The sequence below is a fragment of the Amblyraja radiata genome, chromosome 40 (assembly GCF_010909765.2).
Source record: "Amblyraja radiata isolate CabotCenter1 chromosome 40, sAmbRad1.1.pri, whole genome shotgun sequence".
Lineage (NCBI taxonomy): Eukaryota > Metazoa > Chordata > Chondrichthyes > Rajiformes > Rajidae > Amblyraja > Amblyraja radiata.
This window is the reverse complement of record NC_045995.1, coordinates 12,712,445-12,732,012: the sequence shown is the minus strand read 5'-3', so window position 1 is coordinate 12,732,012 and position 19,568 is coordinate 12,712,445. Positions and strand designations below refer to the sequence as shown.

General features: G+C 44.9%; 1 protein-coding gene across 1 annotated transcript; it reads right to left on the bottom strand.

Moving 5' to 3' along the window:
- Positions 1–13,335: 13,335 nt before the first annotated feature.
- LOC116967593 (protein FAM187B-like) lies at positions 13,336–14,562 on the bottom strand. Its single transcript, XM_033014209.1, has one exon. The coding sequence runs from the start codon at positions 14,560–14,562 to the stop codon at positions 13,336–13,338; it is 1,227 nt and encodes a 408-aa protein (XP_032870100.1).
- Between the last annotated feature and the right edge of the window lie 5,006 nt (positions 14,563–19,568).

Below are 19,568 nucleotides of genomic sequence, written 5' to 3'. Positions count from 1 at the left end.
TACTTCCTGTACATTGCCCCCGGTGCTTGTGGGTGGCAGGAGAATCAACGTAGCATGGATGAACATGTGAGAGAGAATGGTCGGGGGTAGAGAGTGAGGGCAGAGAGAGAAGGGGCAGAGACAGAGAGAGAGACAGAGAGAGGGGCAAGAGGGATAGGGGGTGGAGAGGAGGATAAGAGGGAAGGTGGGTGAGGGGGGAAAGGTGGAGGAGATGGGGAGGAGAGAGAGAGGGGGAGAGAGAGGGGGTGCTGAGAGGGGGGTGAGGTGGGGAGCAGGGAGGGTGGAGGGTAGGGGGTGTGGAGGGGAGGGGGTTTAGGGGATGGAGGGTGGGAGAGGCGAGGGGGGTGGAGAGGAAAGGGGGATAGAGGAAAGGGGGGGGAGAACCTCGGCACACATGCGTCGGAGGGGGTCTCTGAGCGAGACGGCCGTAGGTGGCGGCGTTCTCTCGGAAATCGCAGCACAGATGGCAAAAACCAGTCAAGAACAGACTTTCAGTAGTAGATGATGATTTATTCACATGTATATGATTAATCTTTTTAATTAGTATGCTTGCCATTTCATTCCCCCTTTTTCTTTTTTCTTGTATTGGCAGTGCCACACAACATACAGACAGAACATTCTTACTGCTCAGCTGCAGACAAAGTTCCGCGGGAAGAACCCATCAGTGTCTCTACAACTTCTGAAACACCTGACCTTCAAATCACACAAAATGTAAATGACAGCAGAGCTCTGAAGAAGGAAAGACAGCGTACTTTCCGCCTCAAAAAAAAAGTACAACTGATCAAATTATCAATGGAAAAGAATACTACAGAAAGTAAGACAATCAGTGACTTGATCAGAGGGGCTGGTGAATTTTTACAAGAACCAGCACTGTCTTTCTTTGCGTCGCAGTTGCGTAATGCGTCTGGACGTAGAAGTGCAAGAGGAAGACGATGGAGTTATTCAGACAAGGTAGTTGCCTTGTCCCTCTACCACCAGAGTCCCCGAGCATATCAGTTCTGCCAGTGCATTTTCACACTTCCATCAATCTCATCACTACGTAGGTGGTTGTGCAATATTGAAGTGCGGCCTGGATTTCCCCCTAAGATCTTTGAACTTTTGAAAGACAGGGTTGCGGGGATGTCAGAGAAGGATACATTATGTGTAGTCTCCTTTGACGAAATGAGTTTACGTGCAAGCCTCTCTTACAATATTACTGAGGATTCAGTTGAGGGCTTTGAGGACTTTGGATCTCTAGGGAAGACGTCAAGGCCTGCCAACCATGCTCTTGTTTTCATAGTTCGAGGCTTGATGGGGAAATGGAAGCAACCTGTAGGTTACTTTCTTTCACGGGACTGCACAAAGGCTGACAAACTGAAAACATTACTCAATGAATGTTTACAGAAGGTTAAGGCTATTGGACTACAGCCTAAGGCCGTTGTTTGTGACCAAGGCCCAAGCAATGTTCGACTATACTCCAACTTGGGTGTGACGGAAGAACATCCTTTCTTCGTCCACGGGGGAACCAATATCTATTGCATGCATGACCCACCCCACTTGTTGAAAAACACTCGATCAAACTTGGAGAAATATGTTTTTGAGGTCAAGGGAGAGGATGGCATAAAAAAACATATCAAATGGGCACATATTTACGCATTTTATGAGCATGATTCACAGTTGCCCATTAGAAAAGCCCATAAATTAACCAGAGGCCATTTTGTTTTAAACAGCTTCTCTAAAATGCGAGTCAACAAGGCTGCGCAGGTGCTTAGCCATTCAGTAGCAGCAGGTGTCTACACCTATGCAACTCTTGGAAAGTTACCTGGGGAGGCTGTTTATACGGCAGAGTTTATTGAAATGGTTGATGGACTTTTTGACTCCTTTAACAGCAGGTTTTACACGGACGCCAAAAAGTTAAGGAGGCCTATGTCTGAAACGTCTGCACATAAGTCATTCTTTGAATCATGCTTGACTGTACTCAAAAGCCTGACAGTGCTTGGAGCTAAAAATGTGTTGTTTGTCAAGGGATGGCGGCTTGCAATTTCTTGCATTTCACAACTGTGGCAGCACATCAAGGAAAGCACAGACGCCCGTTTTATGTTCACATCCAGGATCAATCAGGATGTAGTGGAGAATTTGTTCTCCACTATTCGGCGAAAGGGCGGATTCAGAGAAAATCCATCTGCAAAGGAATTTCGATGTGCTTTTCGGATGGTTATGGTGGCTGAACTGATCAAGCCATCTGTGAGTGCAAACTGTTCCCCCGACTCAGACACATTTATCCTTACATTGCAAACACTTACAAAAAACAGATTAAAAAACCCATCTCCATCTGTCTCTCATACAAATAAAACTAAACAGCACAATGCAGTCTGCAGCATTTCAATTGATCTCCCTGAAGAAAATACACTAGCTTACATCGCAGGTCACATCTGTCACAGGATCATTACTTCACACGAACTGTCGTCAAAATGCATCACGTGCAGAGAAGTTCTCTTACGAACTGATACCACTTTAGTTGATCCTGCACTCGTATTCATACACCATAAAGCCTATGACACATCAACGTCTGACTTTGGCTCATTGATGGTGCCTTCGGAATACTTTATTGGGTTCTGTGAAGTGTGTGAGCAAGTGTTCCGCACAGAATTTGATGATGTTAACATGACCAGGGATAACATTTCCCATCTAATAAACACAACAATACATAACACACAGCAATACAAAGACATGACCTTGTGCTGCAATAGAGTCAAGGTTAGAATTGTAGCTATCTTTGTGAGTATCCACATGCACTATGGACTCAAATTCAAGAATAGAAAAATGTATGACTTGACTGTTAAAAGGAGATGTAAAAAAACTTCAAAAAGTGGGACATACGTAAAGTGCATAATTTTCGAAAATTATGTATTTGAAGTCATACTATTCAAGTTCAAGTTAGTTTATTGTCATGAGTCCCTGATGGTACAATGAAATTCTTGCTTTGCTTCAGCACAAGAGAACATAGTAGGCATTGAATACAAAACAGATCAGTGTGTCCATACACCATTATATAAATATATACACACATGAATAAATAAACTGATAAAGTGCAAATAACAGACAATGGGCTATTAATGTTCACCGTTGATCTGTTGTGGCGGTAAGCGAACTGCAGTGGGTCTAGGTTTTTGATGCCCTTTTGAAGCAGGTGGGAACCTCAGACCTCGGAAGTGAGAGATTGCAAATGTCCGTAAAAACTCCGGCCAGTTGGTCCGCACAGGTTGTTTATCTACGTAGTTGAAAATTTTGATTGTTACCCATACAAAATTGTGCCAATGACGATTTATTTAACTATATTACTAAAACTAATATCTTGACCGCTCTTGTCTTTCTGTTTCTTGATTTCCGAGTGAACGCCGCCACTTACAGCTGTCATTTTTGGCCAGCTCACTCAGACTCCCAGGGGGAGGGACTATAAAACCGGGAAGTGTTGTGCCTCACGCAGTCTCTGCAAGACAGAGGAAGCGAGAGGGTCACGGCTCTCTGAGCGGCGAATAACACTGAACGCACGTCTACTCCACGGCGAGCCCCCTTGATGTGGTTGCAAAGTGTTTGCCAAATTGTCTTGGCTTTTAAAGACTTCAGAAAATGTGTTTGATGCTTGCAAAGTGTTTGCCAAATTGTCTTGGCTTTTAAAGACTCTTCTGAAAATGTGTTGGCTGCTTGCAAAGTGTTGGACTAATTGGCTTGGCTCTTAAAATCGTCGCAACAGTATGCGGATGGATAAAGCGGCAATGTGGTGCTGAGTGCATCATTTCCGGTTCGTGGCAAGATGGCGCTGACTGCAGAAGGCACCGAGTGAAGACACCGCTGAATAATTCAAGAGAGCTGACTACTCTGTCAATGGTGAGTGTGATTGTTGGACGTTATTTAAAGCACGTATTTGCTTCAACAGCAGCAGCCTCTAAAGGAGGCTTTAAACATTTGAGTGAGTCTGTGTGTGTGTGTGTATAGATGTGTGTGAGTCTGTGTGTGTGTGTGTATAGATGTGTGTGAGTCTGTGTGTTTGTATATATGCGTGCTTATATAAAAGTGTGCTTCATTGAATGATGACCTGAGATAAATTATCAGATTTTATTGGTTAAAGTCTGACCGCTGAATCTCTCTATATTTAAATTGTCTCTTTTTTTTTTCAACAACAAAGAGACATAAAGACGCAGTGAGCAGCAACAAGAGGCACAGCAAGAACGAATTATTCTCATCTTTGACATTTAAAATGTTGTTATATTTTAAGCGATTCACATGTTAAACTGTAATAAATCATTTTTCAACTTTTCATGCCTGCGTGTTCTTCATCACAATGGGAACCTAATGGGCAGGAATGGATACTCTGTGGGAGTATCTTGCTTCTGACCAAAGATAGGATCTTCGCTTCGGCCTCTGCAGGGAATTCCATAAATCGACAAATTTCTCTGGGTGAAAAGGTTTCTTCTCACCTTAGTCTTAAATTACATGCCCTTTATTCTAAGACTGTGGCCCCTGGTTCTGGACTCAGCCAACATTGGGAACATTTTTCCTGCATCTAGCTTGTCCAGTCCTTTAATAATTTAATATGTTTCTATAAGATTCCCCCTCTTCCTTCTCAACTCCAGTGAATACAAGCCTAGTCTTTTCAATCTTTACTCATATACAGTCCCACCAACCCAGGGATCAATCTCATGAACCTACGCTGCAGAAGAACCTCTTCACTCTATACTGAAATCCTCTTGTTATGAAGGTCAACATTCCATAGCTTTCTTTACTGCCTGCTGTACCTCTAAGCCAACGTTCAGTGGCCGGTGTACAAGGACGCCCAGATCTCGCTGCACATCCCCCTTAACTAACCTAACTCTATTGAGATAATAAACTGCCCCCTTGTTTTTGCCTTCAAAGTGGATAACCTCACATTTATCTATAGTATACTGCACATGCCATGCATCTGCCCACTCACTCAACCTGTCCAGGTCACCCTGCAACCTCCTAACATCCTCTTCACAGTTCACACTGCCACCCAGCTTTGTGTCATTCGCAAACTTGCGAGTGTTGCTCCTAATTCACTCTTCCAAATCATTTATATATATGGTAAACAGTTGTGGCCCCAATACCAAACCTTACGGCACTCCACTCGACACTGCCTGCCATTCTGAAAAGGACCCGTTCACTCCTTGCTTCCTGTCTACCAACCAATTTTCTATCCGTGTGAGCACCCTGCCCGCAATACCATGTGCTCAAGATGGACCACTCCTGCGAAAAACAATCGACAATCGGCAATGTAGGCAACACGACTTATCTTTCTTCAGGTTCCCCATTAAGGAGGAAAGGTAAGAAAACATTTATTACCTCTGTGGCACATTGAAAACTTTATTTGGCCTGTTTCATCTCTCACTGTAGTTAGATCATTGAGCTCAGATAGTTGAGTCCTCATGGCAACATCCTTGTAAAAATCTTCTCAAATCATTTTCTTTGTACATCTCTGTTATTTAATGCATATTGACTGCAGATTTTTTCTGTAATTTCAGATGTCGACAGTGGACATGATCTACACCGAACTGCGGAGTATTTGTCAAATAACTGCCCTCTTATGTACATTGTGTGGAATTGTGATTTGTTAACTGCACAAAACTAATGCAAATGGCAAATTATTTATTTTTGTATCTATGTTGGACATTTTGCTCTTTGGTGAAGCGGGTGGGGCTATCATTGTGTTACATACGTTAAATTGTGCATCACTTTCACTGGTTAGCTGATATGCTGAACACTGCAATCCTGTATAACTCGCGCACAGAATAATGTGAATTGTGTAAATCTTATCCCAACGGGTCCCACTTAGTCTAGTGATTGTGTATAAGTCGCAAATTTTTTCCTTTGTTTGAAATGTGTAGAATTTGAGATCACTTTTATTGATTATCTGATATTCTAAATACTGCAACCCTGTGTATGTCGTGCACAAAATGATGTGAATAAAAATCGTTTTCCTTGTTTAAGTTCAATTGAGAATTATTTGAAAATGTGGGGGTTTGTACAAAATACTGTTGACCCACAAATGTGTTGATATAAGATATTCACATTTAAAAAATCCATGTATCACAAAAAGCAAGAAGGTGCCCATGTTATTTGACCAATTTACCAGATGAATTTAAATATACATAATACACAATACAATGTATTTGTCACTTGAACCTCATAGAGGTTGTTGGAGCCCCCGGCGGGCGCTAGCAAAGTGCCGCAGCCGTTTAAGCCACGCCGGGAGATGATGTAAGGCCCCGCTCCAGGTCATCCTCGATCCCGCTACTCGTGCGGGAGAGGTCGCCGTTGCGGAACACCCGAAAAGCGGTCTCCCAGCAGGGACCTGCAGGCTCTGATATTACTGTCTGCCAGGCCTGCGGTTGGAGTCTCCGGGGGTCGGGTCACAGCAGCGCATGGGTACATATGTAGGTATGTATGCATTAGTTTTGCTCCTAATTTCCTTTTCCAAATCATTAATATATATGGTAAACAGTTGCAGCCCCAACACCGAGCCTTGCGGCAAAAAAATCCAGAAGATTAGTCAAACATGATTTCCCTTTCATAAATCCATGTTGACTTGGACAGATCCTTTTACTGCTATCCAAATGCCCCATTATTACATCTTTAATAATTGACTCCAGCATCTTTCACACCACCAAAGTCGGGCTAACTGGTCTGTAATTTCCCGTTTTCTCTCACGCTCCTTTCTTGAAAAGTGGGATAGCATTAGCTATCCTCCAATCCACAGGAGCTGATCGTAAATCTATTGATGTGTATATATGCATGTATGTGTATATATGCATGTATATGTGTGTATATATATATATGTTTATATATGTATGCATATAAATGTAACAATATGTATGTGCATTTGTATGTGTGCATATGTATGTGTATGTATGTGTGTATATATGTGTGTATAAATATATATATGCATATATTTATTATCAAAATATAATTATATATATAATTGCCTTTATGGTTTATGTACATCATCTTACTAGACAAATTAATTATTAGTGATGATTTAAATCAAAGTTGCTTCTGATACATGAGAATAAACTTTATTATCTCTAACTTGCCTCTCACACACAGACACACATTCATATAAATATATTAAATATATATACGTTAAATTTAATTTTGTGCAGTGTGTGTTAAAGCAATACAAGGGAAACTGCACAATACAATGCAAGGGAAACTACGCAAAGGAGGGGGCTGTTCCCGCTACAAGATACTCGAGGATCTTTGCTTTGGATCAAAGATTATAGAGGAGCTCTATAATCTTTGCATTGGATCTCAGCGGGTGGCATACCGGAAGTCGCGTGTCGCATTAAGAAATGGCGGCCGTGACGTTCCGTCACGTACTACACGTCAGTCCATTGGATTTCGGAGGAGTGGTCTATCTTGCTCCTCTATGATCTTTGATGGTGATGGTGGAATTATATTTACTGCCACTCAATGCTCATTACCAACCCGAGAAAAATGAACTATTCTACAGTACATGAATATATATTCGGAAGAGTTGCATGAAGGAAATAATGAACCTTAAGATTCGTCGAAGATACATTATTCGCAATGACCAAATCAATAATATTAAAGAAATATTGCAAGGAAACAAACTTTTCAAAGTAAAATTGAATATATTTAGTAGAACAATAATAGGGAAATATGTAAATAGGTAAATATATATTAATTGTAAATAACAATGGGTAAATATGGTTAAAATATATACAGGGGCTGTGCTGGAGTGCTGGGTGCTGCTGGTGTACTTTGCAGTTATTGTGCACCATGGGTTGCTGCTGGCGAGGCTGCTGTTTTTTCTTGGACTGCTAGACTGCTGCACTGCTGGAGTGCTGGACTGCTGGAGTGCTGGAGTGCTGGAGTGCTGGCGTGCTGGAGTGCTGCTCATGGGGTTGAAACCCTGGAGTGCTGCTGGTGTGGTTTCTCGTGAACACTGGACTGCTGCTCATGGTTGCTGCCTTCCTCGGTGGCAGAGCTGCCCCAAACCATTGGGCTCCACTTTGCACCACCTCGCCGTCTGCCTCTTCAAGGGCTTGGTCTTGTCGGCAGCCAGTCTCTCCACAGCTCTCTGCTGACCCCGCCTGTTCCCATCCTTCGTACGGGCCTGTAGCTGCTAAACGCTAGTGTGTGACTGAAGAGGATTTTAATTGGAAATGGTGAAGCCAGAGGAAGGAATGTTAATGGAGGCAGGCAGGAGGGGAGAAATGAGAGTGGCCAGTAGACACAAAATGCTAGAGAAAGTCAGCGGGCGAGGCAGCATCTATGGAGAGAAGGAATTGGTGACATTTCAGGTCGATACCCTTCTTTAGTCAGGGGAGGAGGTAGGACAAAGAAAGAATGTAGGCGGAGACAGTGGGACCAGTGAGGGAGATGTGAAGGGGGGAATGAAGCAAGAGAGCAAGGGCTACCAGAAGTTAGAGAAGTCAATGTTCATACCGCTGGGGTGTAAACTACCCAAGTGAAATATGAGGTGCTGATCCTCCAATTTGCACTGGGCCTCACTCTGACAATGGAGGAGGCCCAGGAGAGAAAGGACAAATTAGGAATGGGGGGTGGGAGTTGGTGCTGGTCCACCGGGAGATCAGGTTGGCTAAGACGGACTGAGCCGAGGTGCTCAGCGAATGATCACCGAGCCTGCGTTAGGTAGCGCCAATGTAGAGAAGTTGGCACCTGGAACAGCGGATGCAGTGATGAGGTTGGAGGAGGTGCAAGTGAATGTCTGCGTCACCTGGAAAGGCTGTTTGGGTCCTTGAATGGATTCGAGGGGGGAAGGTAAATGGCCAGGTGTTGCATCTCCTGCGATTGCAGGGGAAAGTGCCTGGGGAGAGGGTGTTTCGGGTGGGAAAGGACAAGTTGAGCAGGTAATTACGGAGGAAATGGTCGCTGTGGAAAACAGAAAGCAGTGGAGATGGGAAAATATGGCCAGTAGTGGGATCGCTTTGGAGGTGGTTCCCCCTCCCCCCTCTCTTAACGTCACAAGTACCCCTTATACTCACCTTCCACCCCATCAGCCGTCGCATACAGCATATAGTTGCGGTGGGCTGAGCATCGAAACTGTGTCTAGAATTTAACTTTCGTGACCCATGTCTCGGAAATACATTACATTTTGCACAGATTTAGATAAAATATAATTGAGAAAAAAGTCATAACTCGTCAGTGCCAAAAGTTGCACATTATTTAATTAAATTAATTCGAAAATGAAATCAAAAAATTAAGTGTCATCTAGTGTCCAATGCCCATATTACACCATGGGGAGCCTAATTCCATGCTGCAGTCCCTTTAAACCATATATTCTTATACTGTGTGTGTGTGTGTGTGTGCGCGCGTGCGTGTCTGTCTGTGTGTGTGCGCGTGTGTGTGTGCGCGTGTGTGTGTGTGTGTCTGTCTGTGTGAGTGTGTTTTTGTGTGTGAGTGTGTGTTTTTGTGTGCGAGAGTGTGTCTGTGTGTGTGTGTGTGTGTGTGTGTGTGTGTGTGTGTGTGGTCGAAGTGACGGCTGGCAGCCCAAGAATCCATTTGGCCCACAATGTCCCTACTAGCCCTCTGGAAACCAGTCCCTTGGCCCGCAACACCATTCTAGCGCTCCAGCAAGCCCCCCCCCCCCCCACTGGCCAGCAATATTGGAATTGGTGGAGAGGTGGAATATTGCGTTGGGGGACCAGCCTTGCCGTGTGAAGCTGGGATCCAACGGGTCCCACATAGTAACTTTATAGACAAATCAATTGAAAAACAAAATTATCAGCAAGGTTAGCAATACCTATATTCCTTGGAAACCTTGTTATTGTTTTGATGTAATTAGGAGGCAGCCATGATCCCAGGGTCCTCGCTGCCTAGTGTCCATAAAACAAAGCGCGGGATTGGTCAATTTGCGTCCGAACTCAAAGTCAAATGTGCATTGATTGGACAATTACTACATGGAAAAAATTAAGGTTTTTCTCATATTTTTAAAAAATCTGCATGTTTTGGTCTTGACGAGTTTCAGGTATGATTTATATAATATTTATACACAATATGTTAAAAATTCAGGTAGATCCGTGAGTTGGGTCACGAACTTGAACGAAAAAGCTCCTCCGCCCACAGCCTAACATCCTCCAACATTTTTGCCACCTCCAAAGGGATCCCACTGCTGGCAGTATCTTCCCATCTTCACCCCTTTCTGCTTTCCACTTAGGAAACCTGAATGGAAATCTCTGGAGACTTTGCGCCCCACCCAAGGTTTCCGTGCGGTTCCCGGAGGTTTTTGTCAGTCTCCCTAATGGTCAAAAGTGCTTTTCTGGTTCTTCTATGTTCCGCCGATTATTTAAAAAAATTCAAAACCGGCCGCGATTAAAAATAGGTTGCCGTTTAAAAAATCGGTAACAGGTTGCAGGTAGTGGAAGGCTACCTTCAACCTCCGGGAACCACCTTCAGCTAGCATCGCAACCCACTTCGACTAAAATATTACTGATTTTTAAAACGGCAACCTATTTTTAGTTGCGGCCGATTTTGAATTTTTTGAAATAATCGCCGGAACATAGAAGAAGCGGAAACCACTTTCAACCATTAGGGAGACTGACAAAAACCTCCGAGGACCTCCGGTAACTGCACAGAAACCTTGGGTGGGGCGGAAAGTCTCCAGGGGTTTCCATTCAGGTTTCCTAAGTGGGACAGGGGCATAGGCACTTCCCTCTGCAACTGCAGGAGATGCAAGACCTGTCCCTTTACCTTTCCCCCTCGACTCCATCCAAATGACCCAAACAGTCTTTCCAGGTGAGGCAGAGGTTCACTTGCGCCACCTCCAACCTCATCTATTGCATCCGCTGTTCTAGGTGTCAACTTCTCTACATTGGCGAGACCAAGCACAGACTCGGCAATCATTCGCTGAACATCTCGGCTCAGTCCGTCTCAACCAAGCTGATCTCACGGTAGCCCAGCACTTCAACTCCTCCTCCCATTCCGAATCTGACCTTTCTGTCCTGGGCCTTCTCCATTGTCAGAGAGAGGCCCAGCACTAATTTGAGGAACAGCACCTCATAAAGTGCATTCAGAAAAAGCTGGTTAGAAATTTTTGCAAAGTAATTAAAAATAAATAACTGAAATATCACATTTACATAAGCATCACAAATATCAAATTTATATGTATTTACATTTACCCTTTGCTATGACACTCAAAATTGCTTGGGATCATCCTGTTTCTCTTGATTATCCTTGAGATGTTTCTACAACTTGATTGGAGTCCACCAGTGGTAAATTAAATTGATTGGACATGGTTTGGAAAGGCACACATCTGTCTGTATAAGGTCCCCCAGTTGACAGTGCATGTCAGAGCAAAAACCAAGCCATGAAGACAAAGAAATTGTCTGTAGATCTCCGAGACAGGATTGTGTCGAGACACAGATCTGGGGAAGGGTATAAAACAATTCTGCAGCATTGCAGGTCCTGAAGAGCACAGTGGCCTCCGTCATTCTTAAATGTAAGAACTTTGGAATCACCAGGACTCCTCATAGAGCTGGCCGCCCGGACAAACCGAGCAATCGGGGGAGAAGGGCCTTGGTCTGGGAGGTGACCAAGAACCTGATGGAGCTCTGACAGAGCACCAGAGTTCCTCTGTGGCAATGATAGAACCTTCCAGAAGGACAACTATATCTGCAGCACTCCACCAATCAGGCCTTTATGGTAGAGTGGCCAGACGGAAGCCACTCCTCAGTAAAAGGCACATGACAGCCCGCTTGGAGTTTGCCAAAGGCATGAGAAACAAGATTCTCTGGTCTGATGAAACCAAGATTGAACACTTTGGCCTGAATGCCAAGCATCACGTCTGGAGGAAACCAGGCACCGCTCATCACCTGGCCAATACCATACCCACAGTGAAGCATGGTGGTGGCAGCATCATGCTGTGGGGATGTTTTTCAGCGGCAGGAGACTATTCAGGATCCAGGGAAAGTGGAACAGAGCAAAGTACAGCGGGATCCTTGATGAAACCCTGCTCCAGAGCATTCTGGACCTCAGACTGGAGCGGAGGTTCACCTTCCAACAGCACATAGCCAAGACAACGTAGGAGTGGCCATGACAAGTCTGTGAATGTCCTTGAGTGGCCCAGCCAGAATCCGTACTTGAACCCGATCGTACATCTCTGGAGGGACCTGAAAATAGCTGTGCATTGACGCTCTCCATTCAATCTGACAGGTCTGAATACTTATGTAAATGTAATATTTCAGTTATTTCTTTTTAATTACTTTGCAAAAATTTCTAAATACCTGTGTAGATGGATGTAAAAAAAAAATGACTAGGGCTGTAACGTAACAAAATGTGGAAAAAGTGAAGGGGTCTGAATATTTTCTGAATGCACCGTATTTCACTTGGGTAGTTTACACTCCAGCAGTATGAACATTGACTTCCCTAACTTCAGATAGCCCTTGCTCTCTCTCTCTCTTCATTTCACCCCTCACCCCACACAACTTCTCAGTTCTACCACTAGTTCCACTCTCTTCTTTGTCCTACCCACAGCCTCAGAGTTAAAGGACGTTCTTTTAGGAAGGAGATGAGGAGAAATTTCTTTAGCCAGAGGGTGGTGAATCTGTGGAATTCTTTGCCACAGAGGGTTGTGGATACCAAGTCAGTGGATATTTTTAAGGCAGAGATAGATCGATTCTTGATTAGTGTGGGTATCGGGTTATGGGGAGAAGGCAGGAGAATGGGGTTAGGAGGGAGAGATAGATCAGCCATGATTGAATGGTGGAGTAGACTTGATGGGCCGAATGGCCTAATTCTGCTTCAAGTACTTATGACCTTATGACCTATCCGCTCCTCTGACATCAGAAAGTTCTCGACCCCTCTCCAAAGATGCTGCATTTATTGTCTACCTTCGATCTTACCAGCCACTGCAGTTCTTTCAGTTCCCTAGGGTGCCATTCTTCCAATGCATGTCCCAGTCTCGCTGGAGGTGGTGGCATTGCTCCCAATGTGCTCCAATGCAGCATGGTCACTGGCACAGCAGCAATGCAGTCGGCATTCTATCGTGCAGCAGATTGTTTTCCCTAAAGCAGCCCACGTGCACCAATGTTATTCACACTGCAGCTCCACTGGAGCCAACGCAGCCCAGTTGCACATTTGCCCCTGCTGCTGCAGCCCAGCTGTGTTATCCATGGCCTGGGGCATGAGAGGCCAAGTCCTTGGGATATGGATATGTAATTATTAATGGTAAAATATTCCGGGGAGAGGGCAGAAGAATTTGAATCAGCCGCGATAGAATGGCGGAAATGGGCCTAATTCTGCCCCTATGTCTGGTGGTCTTTATGTGGTCTTGAGGAGGCAGTTGAAGTTGAAGATCTAGGCGTGTAGTATTTCAACCATGGCACTGATTACAAAGACCATGGCGATCGTGCCGACGATGATTGTTACGCCTTTCAGCAGTCGCCGGTTGACGGGGCGGTGCACCACTGGCTTCTCGGGCGTCTCGAGGTGAAAGGAGGCAACCCTACGCCCATGCACCCAGCAGCGGTAGATGCCGCGGTCGGAGGGCATCACACTTTTGATTTCATACATGCCGCCCATGGCATCGACCAGCCGGTGTCTCCCGTCACTGCTGCCACCTTGGGTGATAAAGGTGGAGTCGCGCTGCCATAGAACGGACGTGTACACCGACGCCCCCGGGCATGTCATCCGGGCATTGTCACGGATGCCGTGGTACATTGACTGCAGAAGAGTTGTACGTGGCTCCATCCAGTCGAACACAGGCTCCCGACCACACCACCACCGCCACCATTCGCCAATCTCCAGCAACAGAAGATTGGCTGCGATCTCCAATGATTGTTCCTCCTTCTTGCACGGCTGGCGGCACCATTGGTAGTGGAGCTCAGCGCCGCGCCGGGGCAAGGACTGCCCAATGAGTAGCTCCATTAGGCCGCAGGGCAAGGTGATGCCATTCACCTCCAGTGCCTCATCCTCGTCCTCGTCCTTGTCGATGTCGCTAAGTTTGGCGTAGCAGAAGCCCATCACCTTCTGCTCCCCTATTACGTTACACCGGTTACATTCCTGCCATGGTCCCCAGCGGGTGTAGAGCTTGACCATGTGCTGGGAAGAGCCCAAGTTGACCCTCAGGCTCTGGTTTGACAGGATGCTCTTCCCCAGCCCTTGGTGGGACACGTAAACCAGAGACGAGTCCTGCACATCCACCTGGTAGGCGGCTAGGGTGGAATTAGCCGACTTACACAGGTACAGGCCCGTGTCTGTGGTCAAGGAGCCTCGATGTAGATTGGCTCGGCTTCCCAGATCGCCCATCGGCCCTTGGTACACCGTTAAGTGCCCGGATCTGATGAAGGTGCTGGGTTGGGCTTGAGGCTGGCTGAGGTCCTGGTACTGCCAGTACACGGAGCCTTCTGGTACTTCTGTGGCACTCGGGCAACGCAGGCTGAGCGGATTGTTCGATAGGAAGGCCAGGGAGCAGGGGGCTTTGCCCGAGCAGTTAGCCCAGTCGTCCTGGTTTAGGAAGTTGGGCAAGCTGCCTATTAGAAACAGCATGCCCAGAATGAAAAGCAATACATTTTCATTCCACATCTTCACTGATGGTTCGTCCAGGTGACTGTGGGCTGGAGCAGGGACGTAACTGTCACATCAACTATCCACTGACCTCATCAATGGGCCCCTTGTGACCCCCATGACCTCATCAAGTGACCTCATCAATTCCCATGAGTTTAGTTTAGAGTTTAGAGATAGAGCATGGAAACAGGCCCTGTGACCGGCCCAATCAACATCGACCATCAATCACCGTCACACTAGTTAGCCCACTTTCTCATCCTCTCCCTACACATTAAGGGCAATTTATTTTACAGAGGCCATTTAACCTACAAACCCACGCCTTCTTTGGGATGTGGGATGTGTCTGGAGCAACTAGAGGAAACCCCTGTAGTCACAGGGAGAGCGTGCAAACTCCACACAGACAGCAACCGACGTTAAGGTCGAACCCAAATCTCTAGCTCTGTGAGGCAGCAGCTCTACCTGCTGCACCACTGTGCTGCCTTATTTCTTCATTGACTCTTTGTTCTCATGTCCTGAGCTACTTTTGTCTGATGATTAGCAGAGGCCCAGAATTGAGATGTTTATATTTTGTACTGTTGTTTATTTCATTTTTCTGCATGTTCATCTAATTTTCCTGTGGACAGTATCTACAGAAGTTTCAACAGTACACAGGACTCGTGGGACTGAGCTCTAGGGGGAGGTTGAGAGAGCTAGGACTTTATCCCCTGGAGAGTAGGATTATGAGGGGTGATCTTACAGAGGTGTCCCAAATCATGAGAGGAATAGATCGGGTAAAGGTAGTCTTTTGCCCAGTGTAAGGGAATCGAGAATCAGTAGACATAGGGTTAAGGTGAGGAGGACCTGAGGGATGACTTTTTTACACAAAGGGTGGTGGGTGTATGGAACAAAGTGCCAGAGGAGGTAGTTGAGGCAGGCACTATCTCAATGAGGCATTTAGACAGGTACATGGATAGGTAAGTTTAGAGGGCCAAAAGCAGGCATGTGGGACTAGTTTAGAGGCATGTTGGTCGGCGTGGGCAAGTTGGGCAGAATGGCCTGTTTCCACGCTGTATGACACGATGCAGTAAATCCCTGGATTACATAGAAATACAGAATTGTGAAGGAACAGATGCTCTCCTGCTTGTGAAACCACACAAGGTCAGTTCAATAACCCCTGGCTGGTTAACTCATCTATGCCATCAGTGTCATTGAATAGAATTCAACACTATAAGGAGGAATGAGCAACACACCAAGTACTGGAGGAACTCAATGGGTCAGGCAGCATCTGAGGTGGGAATAGACTGGTCGAGAAACTTATACAGTCAAAGAAGTACATTTTAAAACATTCTATGTAATATAAAAATCCACCTGCACACTGTCAAAATCTACATGCAAGTACCATCATACGATACAATATGATAATGGTACGATAGAACTTTATATATCCCAAATTGATCTGCCAACAGTCATAAAACACAATATACATGAAACATGAAATAATAGTGACAAGTGGAAAGGATTGGGGATGTGTGAAGATTGGGGATGTGGGGGATGGAGAGGGGAGTCAGTCTACCCCACTACAGAAGGGGGAGGAGTTGTACAGTTTGATAGCCACAGGGAAGAAGGATCTCCTGTGGATCTTACACTATTCACACAGTGACCCATCTATGACAGTCAGCAAGGGCTACAGAAAATATCCCCATCTCTAGACTTCTTGCCTATAACTTCACTCCCACCTCATTAACATGAGCAATTGGACCTCAGCTAATATTGTGACCAAACAAATGGAACTGTTCCCATTATACCTTAACCACAAATGTCTTCTAAAAAAAAGTAGATTGCAGCATAGTAAGTTGTGTGTAAAAAAGGGAGTTAAGTTGACACCTGTCTTGTATTGATCTGACTGCAGCGTTGATCCACACTAATGAGACTGAAAGGCTGAGGGAATAGCAGTATATGAATCAGTATTTCCAACGCTTCAAGTATTGACCTGGATTTTAATGCAACCTGCTACAGTTGGCTGATCACCGAATGCAGCTAACACATACTAAACCTGGAAAGTGATAATGCACTCATTATTTTACCACAACATGACAACTGAGAGTATTGGAATAAGGTTTTGCTTGGAAAAAGAAATGCATTGATTTGGCAAAACTGGCTGTGATCTGAAGTCATTGTGAACTTGGCACAGTGCAAAGCAGCAGAGTTATACCAGCAGATTCCTGCCACATGCTTTCTGAAGACCACAAGCATCATTTCCCCAGCATTTTTTTTAATGGAAACTGCATTTTATATCAATGTTGATTCACAATTTTAGTCAAATAGCAAAGTCTACGTCAAGAATGTAAAGCATGTCTTTTTATGAGGATGTTGCCAGGACGCATGTGCCTGAGCTATAGGGGAAGGTTGAGTTGGCTGCAACTCTATTCCTTAGAGTGGAGGAGGATAAGCTGTACAAAATCATGTGAGGAATTGATCGTGTAGACGCATAGAGTTTCTGGCCCAGAGTAGAAGAATCGAGAACCAGAGGACATGGGTTTAAGGTGAGGGGAGAAAGATTTAATAGACATCTGAAGAATAACTTTTTCATACATAGAGTGGTGAGTGTATGGAACGAGCTGCTGGAGGAGGTAGTTGGGGCAGGTACTATTCCAACGTTTAAGAAATATGTGGACAGGTACATGGAGAGGACAGGTTTAGAGGGATATGGGCCAAACGCAGGCAGGTGGGACTAGTGTAGGTGGGACACGTTGGTCGGTGTGGGCATGTTGGGCCGAAGGGCCAGTTTCCACAATGTATAACGACATGACTCTGTTTTGTTCACAACTGAAATATCATGTAATGGAGTCAACATTCGTGTTTATGAAACAATGCAAATGGACAATACAGACCAATTATAAACATTTGGCGGAATTATATATTAAACAATCATGCTTATGATGTAAAGATTCTGGGTTAAAAATTCTTATGAAAAATGCATTATTGGACCATGAATGCAATAGAAAAAGGAGAATAAAGATCACGGTAGCTGATGTCAGCTTCATATAGAATTAAATTATATATTTTTAAATTTTGTTCATATAAGGGCGACTGAAATGTACGTGTGTAACCCAAGGTGACCCGATTCCTCAAGCATCCCAGTGCATAACACTAATGCTATGTTTTCCAGCCCACAATTACATAGCAGTGCTTGGTACCTGATCTGAAGCTTCAGCCGTAAGAGGCAATGTTTATAATAGGACTCTCAATTAATCAATGCTAACAAGTGTTATTGAAGCATACAAATTAACGTGTTATATTTATATTGCATGTTAATTGCACTCTTCTGAAAGATCCATCTGTGGTTCAGTGCTGAATGACTCAAGGACATTTGTCCCACAGGTTCCCGAAGTCCCAGCATAAAACCTATCCTCCTGCACTGTTCCGTGAGTGCTGAATGTGTCATTAACAGCTGAAGGAGCAGCCTGTCTCCTTGTCATCTCCAACTCTCAATTAGCCTTACACTTCTCACGATGCACTCAGTACATATCTGACACAATGGGAAACGTAGAGCAGATCAGACAGCATTCACGAGCAGAGAAACGAGCAATGGTTCAGACTGAAAAAGGGACAGAGGATCCAAACTATAGAGTAGAAACAAGGAAATGCAGATGCAGGTTTACACAAAATGGCACAAAGTGCTAGAGTAACTCAGCAGGGCAGGCAGCATCTCGGGAGAACATGGATAGGTGACGTTTTGGGTTGGGACCCAATTCAGTCTGATTTTGGAGGGTGGGTGTGGTGAACGAAAGCTGGAAGAGAGGAGAGGCAGGACTAAGCATTGCAGGTAATATACCCCTCTTGCCTGTGTCTACCTACTATCTGCCAGTGTGTTCTGCATCTCCTCTCACCCAGCTTTCTTCCCCTCCCCCCACCCCCCGCACATCCCCACAATCAGTCTGAAGAAGGGTCCCGACCCGAAAAGTCACCTATCCAGAGATTCAGCCTGACTACTGAGTTACTCCAGCACTTTGTGTTCTTTTGATCTGCAAACCACAGCATTAGCTTTTGTTTCTTTTCCACAGATGCTGCCTCACCTGCTGGTATCTGCAACATTTTCTGTCTTTATTTCAGATCTTCGGCATCAGTGACAATGGCTACCCAGTGAGTCCGGCTTTCATTGGCAGGGAATAAGCAAAAGGGAAATGAAATGGAGAAAAGTGGTGACCATGGTAGCAGGTAGACCCTGTCAGCATCTGCCTCCTGCTATGATCATCCACACCCTCCCTACAAATTTAAACTGTGATAATAGCATCTGAGAATAAAAATCATTTATTTTTTTAAATCCACTCGGACTATCTTTGATCGGACTTTGCTGGCTTCACCTTGCACTAAACGTCATTCCCTTATCATGCATCTATGTACTGCAGGTACACAAACATGCCCGAAACGTTGCCTATCTCCTTCGCTCCATAGATGCTGCTGCACCCGCTGAGTTTCTCCAGCATTTTTGTGTACCTTCGATTTTCCAGCATCTGCAGTTCCTTCTTAAACACATTTATATACTGCAAATGGCTCGACTGTACTCACATACTGTCTTTCTGCCGACTGGGTAGCACGCTACAAAAGCTTTTCACTACCTCAGCCATGATCAGCGATGATTGAATGGCAGAGCAGACTTGATGGGCCGAATGGCCTAATTATGTTCCTATCACTTATGACCTTATGACACGTAATAACAAATTGGAGGAACAGCACCTCATATTTCACTGGGGCAACTTACAACTCAGCAGTATTAATTTGATTTCTCTAATTTCAAGTAACCCTCACATTTCCTCTCTCTCCATCTCTCTTCCACCCGAGTCGTCCTACTAGTTTCACTGTCATCTCGCTTGGTTTCACTGTTTGTATCCCCTCATTATCAACCTTTCCACAGACAACAATGAACCATTGTGGGCTCCACTTTTCCCTGATCTTCAGTGCCGGCTTTGATTTGTTCTTTTCAAACCTTTCATTCATATGTTCTTTGCACCTTTTCATACCTCTAGTTTCCCTCTCCCCGGCTC

What these genes read in the sequence shown, in the direction of transcription:
- LOC116967593 (XM_033014209.1), bottom strand. Translation starts at nt 14,562, where the DNA reads ATGTGGAATGAAAATGTATTGCTTTTCATTCTGGGCATGCTGTTTCTA.